This window comes from Diuraphis noxia, unplaced genomic scaffold (genome assembly GCF_037042655.1).
Source record: "Diuraphis noxia isolate RWA-SAM2 unplaced genomic scaffold, SU_Dnox_SAM2 contig0003, whole genome shotgun sequence".
NCBI classification, from domain to species: Eukaryota; Metazoa; Arthropoda; class Insecta; order Hemiptera; family Aphididae; genus Diuraphis; species Diuraphis noxia.
The window spans coordinates 47956042-47979363 of NW_028301713.1; the positions used below are offsets into that span (position 1 = coordinate 47956042).

General features: G+C 28.0%; 3 protein-coding genes across 7 annotated transcripts in view; 1 reads left to right on the forward strand and 2 right to left on the reverse strand.

Moving 5' to 3' along the window:
- Nucleotides 1–12767, reverse strand: part of Cad88C (cadherin 88C) — a 37190-nt gene extending 24423 nt beyond the window's left edge. For both annotated transcript variants that reach the window (XM_015512764.2, XM_015512766.2), the window contains exon 1: nucleotides 12420–12767. The gene's annotated coding sequence lies outside the window, so the exon portion shown is untranslated. The remainder of the gene's footprint in view (nucleotides 1–12419) is intronic.
- An 875-nt stretch (nucleotides 12768–13642) lies between these two features.
- LOC107164805 (uncharacterized) lies at nucleotides 13643–16723 on the forward strand. The gene is made up of 7 exons (XM_015512761.2): nucleotides 13643–14099; nucleotides 14166–14486; nucleotides 14607–14844; nucleotides 14913–15059; nucleotides 15471–15714; nucleotides 15784–16089; nucleotides 16153–16723. The coding sequence occupies exons 1-7, from the start codon at nucleotides 14023–14025 to the stop codon at nucleotides 16302–16304; spliced, it is 1485 nt and encodes a 494-aa protein (XP_015368247.1). The 5' UTR covers nucleotides 13643–14022; the 3' UTR covers nucleotides 16305–16723.
- A 1732-nt stretch (nucleotides 16724–18455) lies between these two features.
- LOC107164803 (microprocessor complex subunit DGCR8-like) lies at nucleotides 18456–23113 on the reverse strand. Of its 4 annotated transcripts, none has more exons than XM_015512758.2 (12): nucleotides 22878–23113; nucleotides 22079–22340; nucleotides 21783–21867; nucleotides 21570–21718; nucleotides 21402–21492; nucleotides 21238–21325; nucleotides 21060–21178; nucleotides 19520–19657; nucleotides 19241–19449; nucleotides 19052–19152; nucleotides 18826–18994; nucleotides 18456–18764 (listed from the first exon to the last, which is right to left on the reverse strand). In XM_015512758.2, the coding sequence occupies exons 2-12, from the start codon at nucleotides 22199–22201 to the stop codon at nucleotides 18588–18590; spliced, it is 1449 nt and encodes a 482-aa protein (XP_015368244.1). In that variant the 5' UTR covers nucleotides 22202–22340; nucleotides 22878–23113; the 3' UTR covers nucleotides 18456–18587. The 4 variants fall into 4 exon arrangements, with proteins under 4 accessions (XP_015368244.1, XP_015368243.1, XP_089078044.1 ...); XM_015512757.2 differs by having other exon boundaries at nucleotides 22079–22420; XM_089221918.1 differs by having other exon boundaries at nucleotides 21420–21492; nucleotides 22079–23113.
- Between the last annotated feature and the right edge of the window lie 209 nt (nucleotides 23114–23322).

The window sequence follows — 23322 nt, forward strand, 5'->3', positions numbered from 1 at the left end:
ATAGTACGCTTGAAAAAATTTGAAATACGGCATATTTTTCTAATCGAAAGTATCTAAATTGAACGACTGTATACCTACTTTAAAATATTATTGAAAATCATTTAAATATGAAATATTTAAGGCACTATTAATTGATTTGTCAGCATCTATTAATAACTCACTATGGTTTATTTTTAATAATATATTATAATATTTATTTTTTAAAGAGTACAAAAATGTTATTGCAATAATAAAGTATTCGAAGTATTTTTGATTTTGATTTATTTCCTTCTGTGCCTTAAAATATTGTTAATATTATACTTAGTAATATTATGAAGAAACATTTAATATTAAAATACCAAATTCATACATAATGTAGTCGTGTTAATTCGTTGCCCATTGATAGATATCAAATTGCAAAATCAAACATTCTACGATTCTACATTCATCACATTATATTGATATATTACACCTACCTATTGATTTATGTCATTGTTCATATTGGCTAATGGCTTTATCGATACTTTAATATACATCAGATTTTTTTGTTTTTTTTTTTTTTTTTGGGGGGGGGGAGAGGGCTCCGGCCCTTAAGACCATCCCGTAAAACAAATTTCAAACAAATTAATTTTTTTATATACTTCAGATAATTTAGCTAATATTTTAAATCTATATATTACAGTTAATTTAATATTATATATTTATATACTTAATAGTAGTTGTTTGTATCGACATTGCGGTCTTATGGGCCATTTGGATTTTTTTAAGGAGCTCAGGAAATTATTTTCACTATATTCTTTTGTTTTTGTTTTTTTCTTTCTGCTAATGAATATTATATGTTACACATCCGTTCATTACCGACCATATTATATATACATATTATTAGTTATTAGTTATTATAAACTATTATAATGACTGTGCACCTTCAAAACTCGTCCGAAATTGGGTTATATATACATTATATATTTATGTACATTGTATAGTGTAGGCGATCATAGGCGAGGTTTATGAATATTCTAGATGTATAATACCGCGAGCAGAGCCGGTCTTTCGAAGATGGACAATACAATCGATGTGCGCGTGTATAATAAATAATAATAATTATTGGTAATCAATGGTAGGTATACCGTTGCCGTTTCTATTATTCCCGCACACAAATATAATACGTACATGGTCCGACGGCATAATATTCAATAATAATATTAAAGATTCGTCTTGGAAATAGGCAAATAATAGAAGACAGTATAAAATATTATACATGTATGTTCGTCCATATATCTCGCGAAAGTCCACTGAAACGTGAGCACCTTATTTAAACGTTTGAATTTAACGGTGGTTATGGTACATGGCGTATTATATTATTATACCAACTATTAGATATTACCCAGGCAAGAAAATTGGTGAAAATACCGATTTGCGTGGCATGTCAAATACTATAATTTAACGGATCATTTACAATCTTAAAATAATAATAATACAGGAGTGTGTATCCTATGCTGTTGTACATCGCGACGATCCTAGTGTAGATATTATATTAATATAATATATACGTCTGCCTATGCCATGTATGTAATAAAATATAAGTTAGAGCACAGGGAAAACAAACATATCAGAGTAGGTCTCGCATGATATCATATATAGTAAATATATTTATGTAATGTATAGATATCTGATATTTTATATCGAATTATATGATAATATTAGGTTTTTTCATAATAGTTTAACTATTACAAATATAAGCTATACATTGATTTCACGATTTTACGAATAAAATTTAAAAAGTTTTTAATTACATTTTTGGTTATTCAGAGATTATATTAGTTAGGGGATGTTTTGAGTTCTATTGATCCGTATATTAGATGACTAATACAATTTTTAATAGTATAAATTAATTAAAAAATAAAAGTAGTTAAGAAATTCTTAAGAAAATAAAGATAGTGTTATTGACCACCAATATTCGTAACTTTGAAAGTTGTATATTTATTTTAAAATACTGAAGTAAGTATGTCTATTATCTATTGAAAATTAGCCGCAAAGGTGTGAACAGTGAAGAATTATTTTAATATGTTGTATAATTTAAAATTATATTTTCGAAGCATAGTTTTAGTTTTAATTCTAATATATAATACATTTGGTGTATATTGGAAGTTTATAGGCACGGATCTAGAACACACGCCTGAAGAGGCTTAACAGTTTTGTTTCAACACAAAATCAAATATATACCTACATCGATTGTAAATACAGCATTTATAGTATTTATAATCAATAAAGGTACATGACATTCATAGTAACTGGCGCTCGTGTGTCTTGAAGGGGCCCTAAGACGACATGCACCACACTTGGAATCACATTTCGAGAGTATACCTAAGATCAAAAACGATTTCTTTTAAATACGTCGAATATTCCGGTTGCATATTGATCACGGTTTCGTATTTTGAGCAACCTATATTTTTTTACTTATACCGATCGCTATCCAGTCATATATAAGACCCAATACACACTCACACACATACACTTGGCCGTAATTCATAAATATTCTAGCTGTATACGATATCCTCTCTCTATCTCTATTTAGCTTTGTACCTATTTGGTCCATCGATGATCGTCAGGAAATTTTGTTCAGATGGAAGACAAGTCGCCGGGACCGTCACGCGAAAAATCCGTGGTTGAAGCGTTACACGTTTTTTCTTCCCCGAAACACGAATGACCTTGTATACGCTCCGGGCAACAAAAGAGAAGATCATCTCCTCGCCACTTGTCGTTCCGTTTGGGCCACCAACCATAAAAACCCAATATGATGCCAGACAGATAATATTATAGTAAAGCACAAAAAGCATTGGCGAAATAACAAATGGAATATCATTTATTTATGACGTGTATAATATTATGATAACAATAGTATCACGTTTCAATATATGTTATACATATATTATATTATATATACCTACATACGTATTACATTGTGTTCCATTCGACATCGAGTGTCTTCATACTCTCTAGTCTCTACAACAGTACAACATAATTGATACAAGTAGGTATATCAAATATTTATGGGATGTACATTCGACAGATATTATAACATATTTAATTCGAAGTCCAATATATTATAATATAAGACGTATATATATCATAAAATCAACTGTACCTGCTAGTATACTATAATATAAACGGTATAATATTATTGTATAAAGAGCAATCGACGCTGTCGTGGAACACGCTATTCGTGTTGGTCTTGGTGAGGCATACACATCATTCTTTTATGCACACAAATTTAAACACTTTATATAGGTAGTATCTAGTATCTATTCTTTACACAGTATACATATATATGTATATTATATAGACTGCAATCAATGAGTTGGTTTGATGAGTTTTAAAGCAACGTGTTTATTATTTAGCTGGTAGCAATTAATATGACTAACGAAAAGTTTCAAAGTCTAAACAGTGACGTATTTAGGGGGGGGCTAGAGGGGGCGATCGCCCCGGGCGGCATTAGATTTTTACATAACCCATCTTCTGTTAATGAAAATGAAAATGAAAAATAATATAAATTAGTTTTTTTTTATCAATAATATAATAATTAAAAAATTAAAATTTTTATCAATAATATGGCAACACATTCTTTAATAATATAACCGAATTAAGCATTAGTGAAGTTAGAGAAAAAGTTGAACGGTTAAGAAAACACTATTCAACGGATCTGGATTTATCATTTTCAAACGAATGTATACATTTTCGTAGCTATTTACTTACCTTACCTAAGGAGCAATTTAGATATGTGTGTAACACTTAAAAATGAAGGACTTGAAGACATATACCCGTACGTAAATATTGCTCTAAGAATGTATCTATGTTGCCCTGTGTCTAACTGCTCTTCAGAGCGATCATTTAGCCGTTTAGTGCACTAAAACGAATTAAAAGTTATTTGCGGTCGAGGATGACTGATGAACGACTAAACAGTATCACCATATTAAACATCAAATCAGATATTACAAAAGGTTAAGACTATGATGATATAATCAATGAGTTTAGTTCCTTTAAAGCTCGAAAAAAAATGTGAATTTTAAATATTTATTGTTTTGTAATTATAGTTGATAATAACTAAACCTATTTTATATTAAATATGTAAATGTGACTAATTTATAAAGATAACATAATGTTTAAAATTTTAAATCTGCTTTTTTTTCTAACTTTTGTTCTAAAAAGGATAACGATAACGGGTTGTCACCGGAAAGTAAGCTCCAATGCGCTCGGTAGGTTGAAAAAGTCAAAAAAAAAATTTTGGTGGGGGGGGGAGGGCGGAAAAACATTGGCACCCGGGCGCAAAATTTCTGAATACGTCTCTGAGTCTAAATAAGATAACACCTATAACCATTTTACGAAAATCATACACGCTATATCGTGTTCAGTGGCAAATTTTCAGGAAAAGGGCTAGTCGGTCTAGAATCTAGACTCTAGATAAATAAATATACAATTATATCTATAAATCATATAAAATAAATGCTCTTAAGTAATAACTTATAATTCCATAATAAGTAAATTAACTTTTGGCAACCTTAGTAATCATCACCTCCACTTATGATCTGAGGTGTGTACATCATGGCATCATGCAATTACATCGTTACATGCAATACATAACGTGTTTATAAAATTATAACAAAAAATAATCACATTCAAATTCTCAGCATGAGTAAGACGAGTGTATAGAACAGGTACTTTGTATGAAATATAACAATTTGTTTTTGATGTTAAACATATGTAGTGCTAACCCAGTTATGCATAACTTAAAAGACTTCAATATTGACCCGTCCTGCAGGCCACTTATACTATTATACTAGCATAATTCCACATACTAGATATTAATACAGGCATGGTTTAATTATTACCTAGTTATTATTCTAGTTTATCCAAATATATACATATATGTACATACCTATTATTTTGGGGTTGATGTTTCTAATAAAGGAAATTAATGATTGAATGCACAAGGGAACGGAATATTTCAAAATCGCACGAATTTGAACACTGCAATTATTATTTCTACTCTTTCCGTGATGTTTGATTTCGTAAGTCTATCGCTTCGGACGTGAAACACCAAGACACTGTTTTCACAAAAAAAAATTCGTGAACATCTTTTGCACACGAATTTATGACAAAAACGTGAAATACGAAATATATAATAAGAATAAATTGTACATGCAATAATCACCATTAACTTTATACAGCAGTTTTGAGTTAATAATAATATGCCCTTTCTACACGACTACATATTATTATAATTCAGATATCGTAAAAAATCAATAATTTCATATTGATACAACTATAAAAAAGCGGGTAAGTCGTAGATGTAGCTCTGCTGTAAAGTAGGTTACAAGTGGGTTACTGTAATGGATGAAATTAAATTTGAATTCAATAATATTAAATCATTGAATACGAAAAACGATTCTGAGCGGAGACGTTTTACCTGTCTAGGATATAATATTATAGATTATTAAAAATTTTCAAACCTTAGATCCAAAACGTCGCTCAAATGTTTTGATAATCTTACCATGACTAGGTAAGGCAAATATAAGTAAACAACTCAAATTTAAAGTTTTTACGAATGTTTTTAACCGAATTACAACAAAAAAACTCCCAAAATTAAAATGTCTATAAATAGCTCAAAAATGGCTAACATATTTTCCGAACTTTAAATCGTAAAGATCAAAATCCAAAATACAACCAAAAAAATCACTTGCCATTTTTCATCTGAAGCAATATTTTTGGTAGAAAACGTCGTCCGTATAATTATTTAATATTATAAAAACGTGAAATCGCAAGTTTTTCTCCTTTAACCGCTTTTATTTCGAGTATAGTTTCGAAAATCGAAAATGACCTCTCTAAAGTACCAGCTCAAGAATATTACTTTTCAAAAAAGATGCCACTCTTGATACTTTTGAGCAAGTTTAGAGGGATAAAAAGTGTTTACAGAATAAAAAATAAAAATAAATAAACATCATTGTAAAAACAATACATTCCTCGCTCCGCTCAGAATCTAAAATTACTTTTCAATCAAAACATACAACGTTAATTATAAAATTAAAATAATAACAATTTATAAAAGTTTACTCAGATAAGTACTCTTAGTAAACAAAAAATAGTTTGAACTTATACCTATATGAAGTTCTATAATAGTTAACTCGCGTCCGGAAAAGGATACGGTTTGTAAATAATCACAATGCTCTTCATTTCTACCTAGGTACTTCTTTTTCGAACGTTTACAGCCGGTTGAGTTTTGGAAAGCAATAAGCGCACGTAAACGATATACACATAAACTGTTTTATCAATAGACGATTCATTTTTTTCTTTCGGAACTATATACTAGGTATAACAAATACTACAAGAGTTAATCATCCCACTTTATATATTACTCAATTGGAATAATGTGATGTGTAAATGATCGATTATCGTGAAAGTAAAAGCCGAATGTATAATAATAATAATTAATCGCATAGGTGTAAAACCAAAATGAAAAAAAGTTTCTTTGAGTCAGGAAAATATTGTGGTCCGTATATAAGCCGCATAAATACCTATTACAATACCGTTGGGTAAACAATTTATAGATAGGCGTACAAAAAAAAACTTATAATAGGCAGTCAATAAATATATTATATTGCAAATCTTTTGGTCACATAGTGAAAAACGTTTCCTTATTAAGCGGAACAGCCAGAACATTATTGCCAAAAGAAAAATGTTAATTGTTCAGCATAAACTACAAATAGTTTGGAATGTTTAACGAAAACGTGTGTAACGGATTAGCACTACCAGAGCACGTTTTTTCATTCTCTATAATCAAGAATAGATTTTTTTCTCTTTAATAAAAATAACAACAATATAATTTATTACATTAAAAAAAATTAAGAAATTAAAATGAATGCACGAGTCTTAAAATCATTTAATCCATTCGAATAAATCGGTTTAGACACATAGGCATTACAGCTTTTAATAGTAAAATATTGCAATGAAATTTGTCGTGTCATGTATTTTGCGGAATATATAAATATGTATAAATATAAATTAAACTTTATTAATATGGATTGTGTTATTATGATTATGTATTGTAAAAACTTAAAATTATTTAATAAATTAATGAATGAATATATTATTATATATATTTAATTTACTCATTAATGTAAATATTTATTATAGTATTGTTTTTTTAAATATAAATATACATAGCTTTTCAACATATAGGTAGTTATTATTGCTTGACAACTCGAGAATTACATAAAGTATACAATAAAATGATATTGTAAAATAAATGATAGTACCTACATTAGAATTTTGATTAAATAATATTTTAACGAGTGTATAATGAGGTAGTTACTAAATGAAATAAGATAGTTAAAATATAAATTCTAAAAAGGTAAATTTATACAAATTATAATTGTCGAATAATAATAATATTTATAGAGGTGATTTTACGGAGTGATAATGACGGGAAGTGGAAACGTATTTATAATTGTTATTAACGCGATTAGTAATGGGTTAAGGATGGAATCAACTACTTAAGTTCTTCAAGAAATGATGTGATTAAATATGATCGGATGGTGGAACATGTGCTGTTACGTTGGCGTATGTAGGTTTTCGTTTTGACTTAGAGCTTAGGTTAACATTATAATTAATAGTTTATATCACGAATGAAACGACAGGTGTTTCGGTGAGACGATTGCTGTTGGTTACGACTTTATATGTTTTCCATATTTAGACATATTAAATATTAAAGTGTATTGTTATAAAGTTGAATTGATAAAAAATCAAATAAATAACTCTTGATAAAATAACCATTTACAATAAGACATGTTTTGTAACAACTTTTACATATTAGGTATTATTATAAGATCGTAAAATACCATTTTGATCCCAATTTTTAATTTTTTTTTGTAATGTATTATACTCCATACATAATATTGTACAAAAAAATCAATTAAATGAATTAGCAACCTACATAATGTAATATTTTTATTTTATAGTAAATCAAAAAATTAAATCTATAATTTCTATAGGTATATATATATATATATTTTTTTTTTTTAAATCGATATAATTTTTTCACTTTATATAAATGATAACATTTGAAGGTTATAACTTACTAGGTAGGTAGTTATTAGTTATTATAATATGTATTATGTATACATAGAATATAGATAATATTATATAATTAATAGCAAATATATATTTTTTATCACATTTTGTTATTATTTTTTATTTTGAATAATACAATATATATTTATTGTAATTTATTAGCACTTAAAAATAATATATAGGTAAATAATATTATGTTAAACACGGCTGATTTGATTTTTTAAGGTCAACTTAAGTCTATAAATAATTATGATTTTTTACGCGTGGATTATTCGAAAAAAAGAATAGATATTTTATTTAATGACTGAATATGTCCTACACCAATGGTATAACAGACAAAAACCAAAGAAGTTTCGTTGCTTCATATAATATATTTTGAGAGTAGGTACCGTTTATTACTGGTATGTCACTGTAATGAGTGTAATGGATGTGTTCAATTATAACACATCATTAGGTATATCGTATATATCATAAAAAATATTCTGAGCATTAGGGCGAGGGTCGTTAAATATATAAATATATTTATATAGACTGGGACATACCTAATATATTATATTCATATTTTATACTTTTTTTATTGTAAACAGTATTTTTTTAATTCGATAGAACTATGGTGTGATTTAGGCATATGTGCAACTTATTATACTTCTTGTATAGATTTCAAATTAAGTTTTATTTAGGTAATAAAAAGAAAAAAATCACCTAAATATTTTGAAATCTGAATTGTTTAAATAGGTAGTAAATGAAAATATGAGACATAACAGTGGAATGTAAAATCGAAAAAAAATCAATCTTGACAACATTATATATACCTATAATAGTAATACCTAATATATAGTATTATAGTATATATATAGTATATGGACATTTTAATATTTTAACTGTACAACGTATGCAAAAAAACCTACAATTATTTTATAAGTAATATATTTTGTAAGTTTTTAAAAATTATTTTTTTATTTTTTAGTTATATAATGCGCTAGTCATTGTTTAAAAATGAGATATATTATGTTATACGCAATGTCACCTATCCAATTTTATAGATGTAACGAATTGATCTAACGGAATCTATTTTTAATTACCTTTTGCGATTAAAAAAAAATTATTCTGAACGTTAGAAATAGCTGTTTCGGAAACATACCACAATATTATATTAATTAGTAATTACCTACACTTCATCTGACCATAGCACAGGTAAAGTAATAAAAGTTTATTGAAAATATGCAGGTGTCTAAATTGGCATTCGTTGTTTCAACGTAACAGTAACCCGGTTTAGTTTTCTTTCTTAAACGTATACGTGGGTGCTTTAAGTGGAAAATCATTAACGTTTTTCTGAGCATGTATATATTATACTGGGCAGATGAACCCAACCAAGTGGAAACGCTGACCATTCACGGTCTGTGGGTCACAACAGCAGAGCTCATGTTTATATATCCTGGTCCATACATTTATGGACACTATTATCATAACTTAAGCGTATAGCTGTATAATATATAATATATTATAATTTACAAGGCATTTCAAATTTACAATTTTATTTCCAGAACGTTAAATAGTAAATATATATAAATATATATAGAACAACTACTATAGATGGATGTTTTTTATATACTTATGCCTTATTTTTTTATATGTTTAAAATTTAAATGTTATATTCGAATTTTGATAGCTGATCTATTAATTATATTGGGCAAACTAGGTATATACCTATTAATTCTGATATAACAATTGGATTTATATGATCTTTTTAAAATAATTAACAACATATCGCCTGCCGCAGCGAAAAGGGTCGTAACTCTATTTTCTCAACTTTTCATGAGGAGCAATACCATAATGGTAATTTAAATTCTAATTCTATTTTAATTTCTAAAATTTTGGTATGCATAATTTTCTACCACAGTACCACTCATTAGCAAACTCGATATTTATTATTATTGCTAATACAGGTATATTGAGGTCCGTCGAGATTTCTTTGGAAAGTTCTTCACATTACCATTACGGCATTACACGTACCTAAAGACTAAAGAGTCATAATATTTTTTTAAATTTATAACGTAGATATAATATTTTATACATTGAAAAATAATTCTAATTTTTTAGTTTTATCTGAAATAACTATTAAACACAAATAATTAAAATCTTCATGCACTACACAATTAAAGACTTTTTTGAAATGTATTTACTGGAAAACTGTTATTAATGTATATTTCGACCACAAATTATATTGGCACTTTAATGGTTATTTATTACTTTTTCAGTTTTTAACAGTAGTAAGCGATTGAAATGATAACATGTTATTATATCAACATCTATGATTAAAAAATAATTTAAGATGAATTATAATTTTACTGAAAAACGTTAATTTACTATATGATTTTTTCTTTGTGTTTTTTTAGGTTAAGGTTGGACGTTAGTTGTTTAGGTTGAAAAATCAAGTAAATGACAACAAATAAAGTAGATGTAATATAGGTACTTATTATAAATAATAAGTTTAAACATTTAAATAACCCAAGGTATTTTCATTTTTTTTAACAATAATATACCTATATGGTATTATGATTATAATATATTAGGTACCTATAAGACTAACAATATATATTTTCGTATTAATTATTATCCAATAATACCTACAATCTACATCTATAGTTATAGCTTATATAATTTATAACAAACCAATAGTTTTTTAAATACATATTGTATAATGTTGACCGTAACTAAAAAACTTTAATTTCAAATTTCTCTATAAAGAAAAATTGTATTGTTATTTATGAATATAGGTAAGATAGTAAGACAGTAGATATATAAACATGTATAATATTATAAAAACAAACTAAGTGAATAAACATTTAAAAATAATAATAATTAATAAACATATAAATTATATACATCCGTCACATACACTTGAATTTGAATTTTCAATGTAAAGACTGATTTATTGATACATAGCCTATCGTATCGGATGCATTTTAGTCATACTCATCATATTCTGATTAATCATTTTAATTATGGTAATTATTCACTAACTATGATCTACTAAGAAATTCCCAAAGTTGAGACGATCTCAACTTAAAGATTTAACACGATAAACGACGTAATAATGAGCCTGGGTTAACATTAACCAGCAATATTCCTTTGTATAATATTGAATATACTATTATTACCAGTATAATAACATGTTATATAGTCGTATATAGTTATATAGGTTATATACATTATAAATTAAAAATAATATGGAACCTACATTTATAAGCTATATACTGAATTATACTGGTCAGTGGTAATGTTTATTCGGCAGTCAACGGCTTTTAATTTTAATTTTTTTTAACAGAGATCTTTATTCTCGGTAAACAAAATAGATCGAATGTAGTTTTTGACAACATTTTACTAACGGAATATTTGATATCCATATTATGTATCAATAACTAAAACGAAAATATCTAATATATATGCTAATAAGTGTATCTCATAAACCAATTGTCGTTAATTCGTTATATACATCTAGTCTGTTAACAATAATAAGAAATAATGTATCAATCAAAAATTTAATTTAAAAAAAATGTGTATACGTTACGTACTTTATTTCTTGGTACAATTTAAAATTTCAATTTTCATAACCATACAGAACTATATAGATCCATATTATTATTTTTATAAAAGTTTACTGCTATTTTTTTGATTCTGGGCACTGGTAGTTCTTGTTTTTCTGCATGCAACTTTTGATGGTCATATCATTTATTTTGTTTGGTAAGTTATTAAGTACTTACTAGTTAGGTACTTCCTTAAGTAGCTCATTAATATTTAATACTACCCTCTAAGGTTCAGTAAATTCATTAATTATTTCAAACAATTGTAGTTTGAAATAAATATTAATCTGACCACCTGGGTATAATATAGATATATATCGATGTATGTGTGTCCAAAAAATTAAAGTTTTCTTCAAGATTTTCGATTTGGAGTTTATAAAAAGATAATAGTATTAGTATAATATTATATACTATATTTAAATAACTTTGTAATATAGATGATTAGAAAATTAATTTATATTTATAGTAAATTAAATGTAGTAGGTAATAATTATTTAAATTAAAACCATAATACATATTTCCCATAACTGACACTGACGCTTTTAATATACCTATACTAATACTACAGTTTTTAATTTTAGAACTTTTAGCATATAACTATTTTAGTTCGACATTTACTGAATACAAATAACATATAGAATAGACATAAATGTACAATATTAATGAAACATATACTACAATTTATTTATATAAATAATTTATATCCGTATACGAACATTTACGATAACTCACCTGTCGTAAGTAATATAATCCACGGTTTGTCAACTGCAACAAGGCTCCGTGGAATAATATATTATCAACCGCCGGCTGTGCCCGTGTTAAGTTAGAACGATGATATTGATGTATTATTATAATCGACGAATATTGTGTCACTACAGACATCCGCACAAGCACAGGAAGCTGACGAACCAATTGTCGGTGCACTGGAAAAATATCATAATCAACGCGACAGTAAACGTGCGACGGTCGGAAAACGCGTGCGGCGTGAGACTGAGGACATCGAGACCGTGCAGAGTTCGAAATCGGCGGCCGGGGAACGATGATGAACTCGGACGTGTCGGCGAGCCGCGCGCGTGATGTGAACCGGAAAATTCAATTCTCGTCCGTTTTTAGCGGGTCTCCTACTCAAATAGATCGTGACAGCCCGCAGCGCCGCCAATCGTGGTGAGGTGATCAGGGGAATTTCATACGCGTATACCTGTTGGCACTGCGTCTATAATATCATAATCAGCAGCACCATATTGTAGAAAAGATATTATTATTTTCACTAAATCGTGAAAAATCAACAGCTTGCTATGATTCCGTGACACAGGATACCTAAAGCCGTGTTCTATTGGTTCTGTGATTATGTCGTGGTGTTTCACCCTCAGATCATAATTTACTAATCTACCAAGGGTTGGAGCCACGGCGAGCAGCGGCCAACGTATACAATATACCTATAAAACACAATCGAAAAAAATTTTGCCCTAATTATATTAGCGACGAGTCTCTGTATTGGGTGTTCGATATTTGTTCTGTGATATTATGCACCATGCGCGGTCCAACACTCGTCGCTTATTTATCCACATGCTACGTTGTTATATTATTTTGAATTTTGATAACAATTAATAATATTGTATAACATTTAGACCACGGCCTTTTCTATCTTTTAACGAACTTTACCCTGAAGGGTAGTAAAATACAAACACGATCTGATTTTACTTGTCGCACAAAGCGCAACTAAAATCCAAATTACACAAAAATATAAAATATATACGCACCGATGTTTTGTCATGGCGCGAAAAATAATAGGCATGGCATAACGAGTAGCATACTTTTTACCCTTCTTTTTACAGTCCTGTAAAAAAATATTCAGTATATTCTATTATTTTATGCGTCGCGGCTGCAATAGCTTGTTGCAGCTGCAATCTGCAGCTGATCGCGAGCCGCGGTTATTATAGATAACTACGTCGTTATCAAAATCCCCAATAGATTGTTATTATTATTATTTAATGTTTATGACTTAAAGAGATGGTATAATTATTAAAATAAAATATCTTTTTTTATGATCATCGCGCTTTAATGTTTTATAAAATTCTACGAATTTCGCGCTATTGTCTATTGACTCCGCTTACTTGCCATCCATGGTCAGTGAGTACAGAGTTTTCAGAGACGCGGGTGAATAACAATAGACATTTTGGTCGAATCGTAATTTAAAAACGAACGTGACAGTAGGTTATAATTATCGCAAGTATTGTTTGAGAATAGTGTTGTCTCACCATGTCCGGTTCGCTGTCCGCCGTTGTTCCGGCCAAGCCAGACGTACCATAGAGTATTGATTCACTTGATAGGAGACATGAACAACGGTGACGACGAGCTGCATCGACCTGGCACAAGCAGAGGAGTGGTATCTGATCAGAAAGAATCTTCCAGGTAACCAAATGCCGGATATTATAATCTTCAGTATCCATCAAAAAATGTCTTATGGTTTTGTTATAGATTAAACAACAACGTAGCACACAACTATGACGATCTCGATACCGAAAGTTGTCATGATTGTGATACCCCTGAACAACATGACCACATGATAGCTGCTAGTTTAGTACATTGTGATCAGGAAGATAGTGATTCAGATAACGATTCTTGTATTTACACTTACCGTGGTGATCGGCAAGAGCCGGCAGTTGAAAACTTACCCATGGATGATAGAAGTACATCACCTTTGATGGATTACTTAGAGATGGACTTTGAACCTGAACCAACAGTTAATAATGTATCTGAAGACGAAGAGATTACTGAACCGACGGCTAATAGTGCAAAGTATATTTTTATTTTTTTAAGGTGTTTTATATTAAATATCATACGCTTATTTAATTGTGTTTGTATTACATTGAAAGTTAACTGTAAGTAATTTATAATCAATTTTTTTTTCTGTCTCAGTGGTACAATGCTGATAATAAAAGACCTGAAATCTGCTGTAAATCCTAATCGTCGAGAAAGCCAACTTAATGTTAGAAATGCTGTGATGTGTGAACCTAATATTAATCCAAATCTAATCCCTCGATTATCTTTTTCGAATTCAGATGTACCCACTCTACATTTCAAGTCTCTTAATACTAATCTCCCTGTTTGTAAAGAAGAACGTAATGGATGTATGAGACGTAATTCTGATACAACGGTAAATTAAATGTGTAGTGCTTAGTATAAATTCTGTTTTTTCTATAAATGTCAAATATTTTTCATCAGGAGGTATGTCAAAAAATGAAAAGAATGCGTGTTGATGATTTAACTTGGATTAAGGAAATGGTATGGTCGGAAAAAGAGGCAGCTCAACTTCAAGTAAACCAAATTGGTGTATCAGCGTGTGGGGCAACTGCAGTTGTAAATACTTTGGTAAGGGTTAAACTTTTTAACTTTATCATCATTTTATTTTACTATAAAGATATTTTATTGTACTATAAATTAACATACACAATCCAACCAGAAATTTACAAATTATTTTCATCAAATTAAAAATAGTTGGCAACAATCTTAAAAGGAAGTATAAAGAAATACATTTTAGCGAGACCAAATTTTTAAGATATTCTATATATTATTCTGTGGAATAATAAAGCTAAAAAATATAGCGTTATTAAGATTTAAACAAAATTTGACACACAATAAGTATGTTATGTTTAGTTTTTTGTTTTGTTGAGCTACTATTAACTATTAGATATACTATAAATTTATAACTTGTAATTTTAATTATTAGTTACTACTCATTGTATCATTACTGTGAATTATATTATTGTAAATATATTTTAGTTGGCTCTAAGGACACAATTCAATCTAGACCGTATAGTTCAAACTATTGGCACCCGCTTACGTGATGAGACTGCTCCACTTGTTCCCTATTTGGAATCACGAGCTGTAGCTGGTTGCATGCCCCAAGATTTGGTTAGAACATTGGAAACCGTAACAGATTCACAAGTCAGTGCTAGGTTTTTTGCTACTCATCAATATTTGGATTTGCATCTTGCCCCATGGCTTGCCACTTGGATTAAAAAAGGTAATATTGGGCTATATTAGGTATCTAAAAAAATACTAAACATAATTATACTGTAATTTTATATTTTAGGTGCTGTTCCCATTTTGACATTAAATCTCCAACGGGTAGATGTTTCACCTTCTCTTGTGCCAGATAGTTGGCACCATCAAATGGTGTATGGCGTATCATACAACCCCTTATGTCCAGAATTTGCTCAAGTTTACTTAACAAATCCACTGAGCATTTCATGCATGGAGTCGTTACTTCCACAGTTAATTTCTCCATCTTCATTGAAGATCAAAAGAGCTGATATATTGTCCAGGTGGACCCCTCAAACAGATCTCATGTCCTTGGCCACACATCCTAGCCGAAATTGGCATAGGTTTAATGTATTAGGTATGTACACTCTGACAATTTCTGTTTTAGGCATCAATAATAACCTAGTAATTATTGTTTTAGGACAAGTAGTAAACCTTTTACGTGAAGAAAAAGAAAATGTCAAATTCACTGATCATATTGAAATACCAGCCAACTATAAGAGTGGTATAACTTTAGCAATAAAAACATCATCAAATTACTGCCATGAATTGAAATCTGTGCCAGAACTTTAAACTTTAGATAGGTACCAAGCAATAGGTATTCATTTATTATGTTTAAATAATTTTATTTGTATTATGTGTTTTATTGTGTAACCAATATTTGAATATAAAATTTCATGAAAATGTTAAATTAAATATTTTTAAGCCAATTAATGTTACCAACATAAAAAAATATTAGTGTATTACCATATTTTATGTTATAAAAATGGTATGGTTAACTAAGATTGACATACAAATATACATTTTTATTTCTGACATTTAAATGTAAACCAACAAAATGTAATCCTTTCAAGTATAAAAAAATATAATATTAATTACAAACTGAAAGTGAATTGTTAGTTGTTACAAATAAAGCATTAAATTAAGATATAATGTATATAAATATATTGTATGCTACTTTTTGATAAAATATATATATTTAAATTATAAAATTTAATTATTTATGTCAACTATCAGCAATTCTTTAAGTCATCTAGTAATAAGGAAGTACAACAATTGAACAAAGCAATTTTAGTTCTTGTACTCAATTAGAAAATAATTAAATAATTTACTGATATTGTTCCTTACCTTGTTCTTACAATTGAACTATTTTTATTCCTTACATTGAGACTATAAAAGAGAATAAAACAAAAACTTATCATACACCTTTGTTTGAAAAGAACTTACCATTAGTTAGTACAATTATTAATATTAAGTTTAACGCAATAATATATTTTTTTTTGGTTTACAAATTTCAACATTTGCTTATATATTATGTAAATTAATTGAAGTTAATAATGTATACATTTTATTTCTGTGCAATCTTGAAGGTATGCTACTATAATCACTATATTTGATAGTTGTAACTAGGAAACTGAGTAACATGTAAATGCATATTTTTTTAAAACAAGGTAATAATTAAGATTTGATAAGAAATTTTCATGGTTTAAATTATTCTTATTAAAATTATGCTACATATATTTTACATACTTTTACATATTTCTCTAAGTTTTAAATATTTTTAAACATATTTTATCATTTCATCATTCATACGTTTTCAAGCATCAAGCCATGTTGCAGTGAACAAAAACAGCCATTTATCGGTATAAATCCGTAGAGGGGAGGTAAATTGGGAATTTAGTTATATGTATATTATTTGATGAGCCTACTTATTCAATATTACTTAACTGTGAAAAACTTTAAAAATCAAATCATCAGACAATAGCATACATTTTAAATGACTATGAGTTTACTCTGGCTTAGTAGAGTAAAACACGAAAATGTATTTTGTTCGTTAGTGATGCAGCATCTCATATGTTGAAGGCAAAAAAAGCATTAAATATTTTTTATTCAAAACTAATTATGCAAAAATGAAATATTGAAAAATAATTTAATTTTCATCTTAGTGAATTTTATTTTTATTGCACATAAAATTACAAAATTAAAAACAAAAAATATGTCCAAGCTATAGTATGCAAATTGTCAACTCAACATTTGAAAAATTGAACCAATAGGTGTTGTAAAAAAGAAAATTTATGTTGTTACAGAAAAAAATCAAGACTATATTGATTATAAAACAATTAATAACATATAGAGGGGCAGCCCTTCTTACAAATTTAGAATTATCGTTTTCAGATATTATGCGCTTCAAATATGTTCTAATTACATCGGTTGACTTGGAAGTTGGAATGATCATTAAGAGGTTTTAAAAATATTTCGATACCTAGTAGGCGACATTTAACATTTAAAAGCAATTTTAATTATTCAATACATCAAATCAAGCACATATTTTATAAATTATATTTCTATAATTTTATTACATACAAAACTGCTCTCTGGTTATAACTTATAAATTTTAATTTATAAATATTGCATTATAACAGATATTAGGTTTTTTATATTATCATTAATTTTAAAGTACATAAACAAGTCATATCATAGGAGTTTTTATGACAACAATAAAGTTTTTTTTTAATTGTTGGTAGGTTTTGTTAGACTATTTGGTGTTATATACAATTATATTTTCTGTAAAATCATATTTTATTATTAATTTACTGAGGCCATTGAATAATAATAAATAGTAATACAGCACATTTTAAAGGTCTAATACTAAAATATCAGTATTAAATTAATTTGAAGTGATTGTATGGAATTTATCAAGTAATAAAAAATAAAATCTGGAAGTGCATAATTTTACTATGGTCTTTATTAATTTTGATATTTTAGGGAATTGAATAATACAATTTATTTACACTAAAATTACTTTTTGGCATAAAAAAAAATGTTTGCCAATTTATGTTTTTTTCAATTACACAATTATAGTTTGGACATTTCTGCTCTCAATTTTTTCAGTATTTCATAATTTGGACCACTCCTAGGCCTTGGGCTTTGATTTCCAGGTTCGTCTAGTTTTTTCTCACAACCATTTCCAACATTTTGATGGCTGTACAGCCTCAATAAAGACCCAAAATACTTAATATGAGGGTGTAACACCTATGAATATATAAAACAATTTGAATATGAATAAAAATAATTAATATTCTTATGAGTAAACCTTTAATAGAGCTTGAGCTCCTTTTTGTCGTCCTTCTCGTTTATTTTTACAAATTACAGTGGCCGAATGTTCCTTAACAGTCATAGTGCAACGGTAAAAAATTTCAGAATCAGATCCACTTTGCATACTTTGCATTTCACACTTTACAGATGCATCTTCACCAAAATTTCTAAAATTTAAATCCAAATAAATACTAAGACTAAATAATCTAACTTTATATAAATACCTTTTTACACAAATCTGCAACATATCATATGGCATAGATTCAGCAGCTTGAGCACAAAACTCTGGTATTCTTGAGTCTTTAATATTAAGTTTATCAAAAAGCTAAAACACCATAATGTCGTATGAATAAAATGATAAATTAGATATTCGCAAATAACTAATTCTAAATAATTGATATAAAGGTACTTACTACATCTCCGTCAAAATTACTACAACCTTGACGCTCATTCATAGCATGTCTTCGATTAATTTGGATATGATTTTTGACAGATGGTAATAATATTTCTAGTGTAGCTCTAGCTGCATCAAGTTTAGCTTGTTTTTTACTTGAACCAATACCGATACCATATTGCATGCCATCTAAGATCACAGTTGCTAAGTAAGGATACCTGGCATTCTCTAAAATATAACAATTGATCATTAATAGATTAAATTTAATAATTTTAATAATTTAGTATTTTTAACTAACCAAGTTCTTTAAACTCATAAGATGGCTGTGTTTTGAGAACACGTTGAATGTATTCGTGCAATATACTAACATAGCTTTTACCATTTAAATTTATAGTCCATTGATCTTCAGGATTGGATGTATTACAATCGCTTTTAACTGAAATATAATAATTTAACAAAATTATACAAATAGGGAATTGGATAAAATAAATAAAACAAGTTTATTAAGTTTTTTTATTTTTGAATTTATAGTAGAAATACCAAAATTTCAAAATGTAAGGGATGCATACTTTATATGTGCTGGAGCGTCTTAATTTTGATTATAACATAAATACAATTTAAATTATCAGTTTAGAAACATACTTTTTTTTTCATTTAATTATTAAAAGCTGTTGATTAGTGCTATAAAAAAAATAAAGACACTACAGCAATTAAGTTCTAACCATTGTGTTGTGGAATTTTGGTAATTCCACTATAAATATAGAGATTTGTCTAGCCAAAACAATTTTTGCTGTGTTGTAACGTTTGTAAGACGGAGACTACACATGCAAGTGTAGTTTCCTCTTAAGCAATATAATTTAATATTAATCATAAAACAAAAGTGTTAATAGAAATAATATATTATATGTTGTATTAACTATTGCATAATTGGTTAAACTTAGCTCAAGAAGAATTAACCCTATTGATCTCCTTTCCACATATTATGATAGATTAAATAGTTATGTCAGTAACTTTGTAATATGCATATCTTAAATGTAAGCAAATCGCCAAATGTATGAGGGGTAAAGTTAGGTGGAGTTGGCGGCGGCGAAACAATGAGAAACGATGAAATTCTTTTATCATTGTACACATGGTGGAGGGTGGATGCGCGATTAGTTTCAAATCTGGTAAATTTCAGACAAACTAATTTAGTTTATCATGGCACACATGCAATTAATTACCTAATTTAGATCAAGGTTTCTATTTTACAACAGTAAAACTTGTATATAATCAATATTGTATATTCAATCAGTCAAATAACAAAGAAAAATTTATAATTCAATAGATAAAAGATAAAAAAAACATGTAGAAATTACTACTATAAATACTATTTGATGTTATATAGAGATAGACCTTCAATTGAAAATAAAAACGGTTTTATTATGATTTATATTTATATATATATATATATATATATATATATATTTATATATATATATATTTATATTTATATATGATTTTATTTTTAGACATTATGTCCATAAGGCACAGATACTTATAATATATTATAAAAGATAAGAAATGTATTTAAAAAAAATTGACCATTAAAAACTCATATACTTTGCCAATATTTTAATGTAAATGATTAATCATAAATTACTCTTAACATAACAAAAATTAAAAACACTAAACACTGAGTACATTGTAGATATTGACAGAATCTAAAAATGTTTTAGGTGTAAGTACACTTTAAAGACCAAATTATACAAAATTCCTGCAAACACTGTTAATAGACATATCATACCTTAAGTTATAACGCTTACAATAAATATTAAAAATAATTATTTTATTTAACTTACCATCTGATTCTTGAACCGGAAACGACATTAAATGAGACTTGTCTTTTAATTTTGGAAGATCTTTACGTCTTCGATCAGCCTTTACCATTCTAATATATTCACGTCGTTTATCCCAAGAACTAAATAAGATAAATAATTTACATTAACAGTCATAGTTTTAGTAAAATAAATTCCATACCTAAATCTCATAAACTTAATATTTTTAAATTTAAATATTTTACTACAATATTCTCGATACTCTTCATGGCTTAATGTTACAGGATATTCTGTAAAAGAATTTAAAAAATCATATAGATAATAGAAGATCCAGTAGCAAAAATAGATATTTAATACAAGCATTACTGTTTAACTCTTCATTACTTTCTGCATTCTTTTTTTGTAATTTTTGTTTATAGGCTAAACAAGGAATATTTGCCACTGGAATATTATGGTTCTATAAAAAAAAATATGCATTTAATTTGTTTATTACAAAAAAAAAAATTATATTAGCTAGTTTATGTTGATCGCTACCTTGAGACTATTCACCCCAAGAAAATATGGCTTTGAAAATGAACAAACTTTCATTTCTTCGTTTAAATAAACAGGCATACCACTGTCATGATTACATTTTATCCATCCTTCTGGTAAATCATCATCAATATTTTCATCTTCATCTAGCTCTACAATATATAAACATTGATTAAAGTCATAAGAAAAAGTAAATTTCAGAAAGTTTAAGTTTACCATATGTTATAGATCGAACCTCAGAAGTTGATTCAGTATTTTGGTTTTCAAGTTTCACTGCTGCATTTTCATTTAAGATTGTAATCTAAATAAAAAATTAATATATTAACAATGGGATGGGTGTACTACTAGATCAAAAAATAAAACATCAAAATATCAGTTAATATACATAATAGCAAAAGAGTAGTATTAATGGAGACAGATGAAGCAGATATGTGTTATGAGAAATTATTAAATCTTTTTTTATAAATATGAACTATGAAAATAATTATTATTTATCAAAGTGTTTCAGTTACCTGCTGCTGATCATCATGTTCTTGTATAATTGACACAGATTCATCATGTTCTTGTGTAATTGACACAGATTCATCATGTATATTTTCTTCTTTGAAATTAGAGGTGTTGGTTTCAGACATCATCAGTAAATGAGATGGATAAAGTACTACCAAAAGTATTTCACAGATTGGCAGTGTTGAATTTGAAACAAGACAATTGCAGCGCACCAAAGTGTCAGCAAATTGATAGTGTAAATGAAAGGTGTCAATACGACAGCGTTAACTAAAATTAGCTGCGATATAAAAATTGTTGCACAGTACAAACGATAGTTGACGCACGACGTACAGACACCTACCTTAAGACTAAGCACACAACAAATCGATACTTAATGTGTTAATATTTTAATGTTATGTTATGAACAGTAGTAACTGTTAAGTAGTGTTAACTGTTAGTAGCAATTAATAAAATAGGTACTAAACTAATCACGTCGGAAAAATTATGGAGGTTGTAATCAGAATTATACAATAGATTTAATAATAACTTATTAACTTATTAAAACACAAGTTATTAGTTATTACAATACCCGGTATCGTGATTCACAACGAAACTCATTAATTCTATTGAGACTATAAAAAAATACTATTATATGATGTCCGTGATTAAGATTTAAGATTATAGACATTGATTATAAAACAATAGTTTTAAAACTAACTTTTAAAATCAATGGTATAAGGCTAATGTCTGAGTAGAGTGTTCATGACTTTAGTTTTTGCGAGACCTGCATTAGTAATTTATAGGTAGTAAGAACTTATTACTTACTAGTTACTTATAAAAAAATATTTTCTTGTAATTGATTGAATATTAATCATTAAATAGTAAATCCTATAGTAAATTACGATATTCACTACACAATACTAACTATATAGTAATGTAATAATTACTCAGCGATATAAAACATAAATTACTGAATGTCGTAACTCGTAGTCTTCGAAGTTGCCAGAGTTTGAAAGTAGTAACTAGTTTTATAGTAAGAGAGTAAGACCTAACAGAGTCGGAAAATTTTAAGTTTTTTATTAAAAAAAAAACTACAATCAAAATAATGAAACATGACCATGGTTAAAGTATTATGATATCATCTGCTTTAGTGTTTTATACCGCGGTTACGAACTATCTGGGACGGCCACCCACTTCATCATAACAAATACTATATTATGTCTATATCTAGACCGTTTCATAAAAGGGAGGGGGGAGGCGGCGAACTTCA

Bases quoted from the DNA above. Each gene is read 5' to 3' on its own strand.
- LOC107164805 (XM_015512761.2), top strand. From the start codon at position 14,023: ATGAACAACGGTGACGACGAGCTGCATCGACCTGGCACAAGCAGAGGA. The intron at 14,487-14,606 runs GTATATTTTTAT...TTTCTGTCTCAG, and splicing joins CCGACGGCTAATAGTGCAAA to TGGTACAATGCTGATAATAA. The intron at 16,090-16,152 runs GTATGTACACTC...TTATTGTTTTAG, and splicing joins GCATAGGTTTAATGTATTAG to GACAAGTAGTAAACCTTTTA.
- LOC107164803 (XM_015512758.2), bottom strand. From the start codon at position 22,201: ATGATGTCTGAAACCAACACCTCTAATTTCAAAGAAGAAAATATACAT. The intron at 21,493-21,569 runs GTAGCGATCAAC...TTTTTTTTATAG, and splicing joins TTGGGGTGAATAGTCTCAAG to AACCATAATATTCCAGTGGC. The intron at 19,658-21,059 runs GTAAGTTAAATA...ATTATATTTCAG, and splicing joins TCCGGTTCAAGAATCAGATG to TTAAAAGCGATTGTAATACA.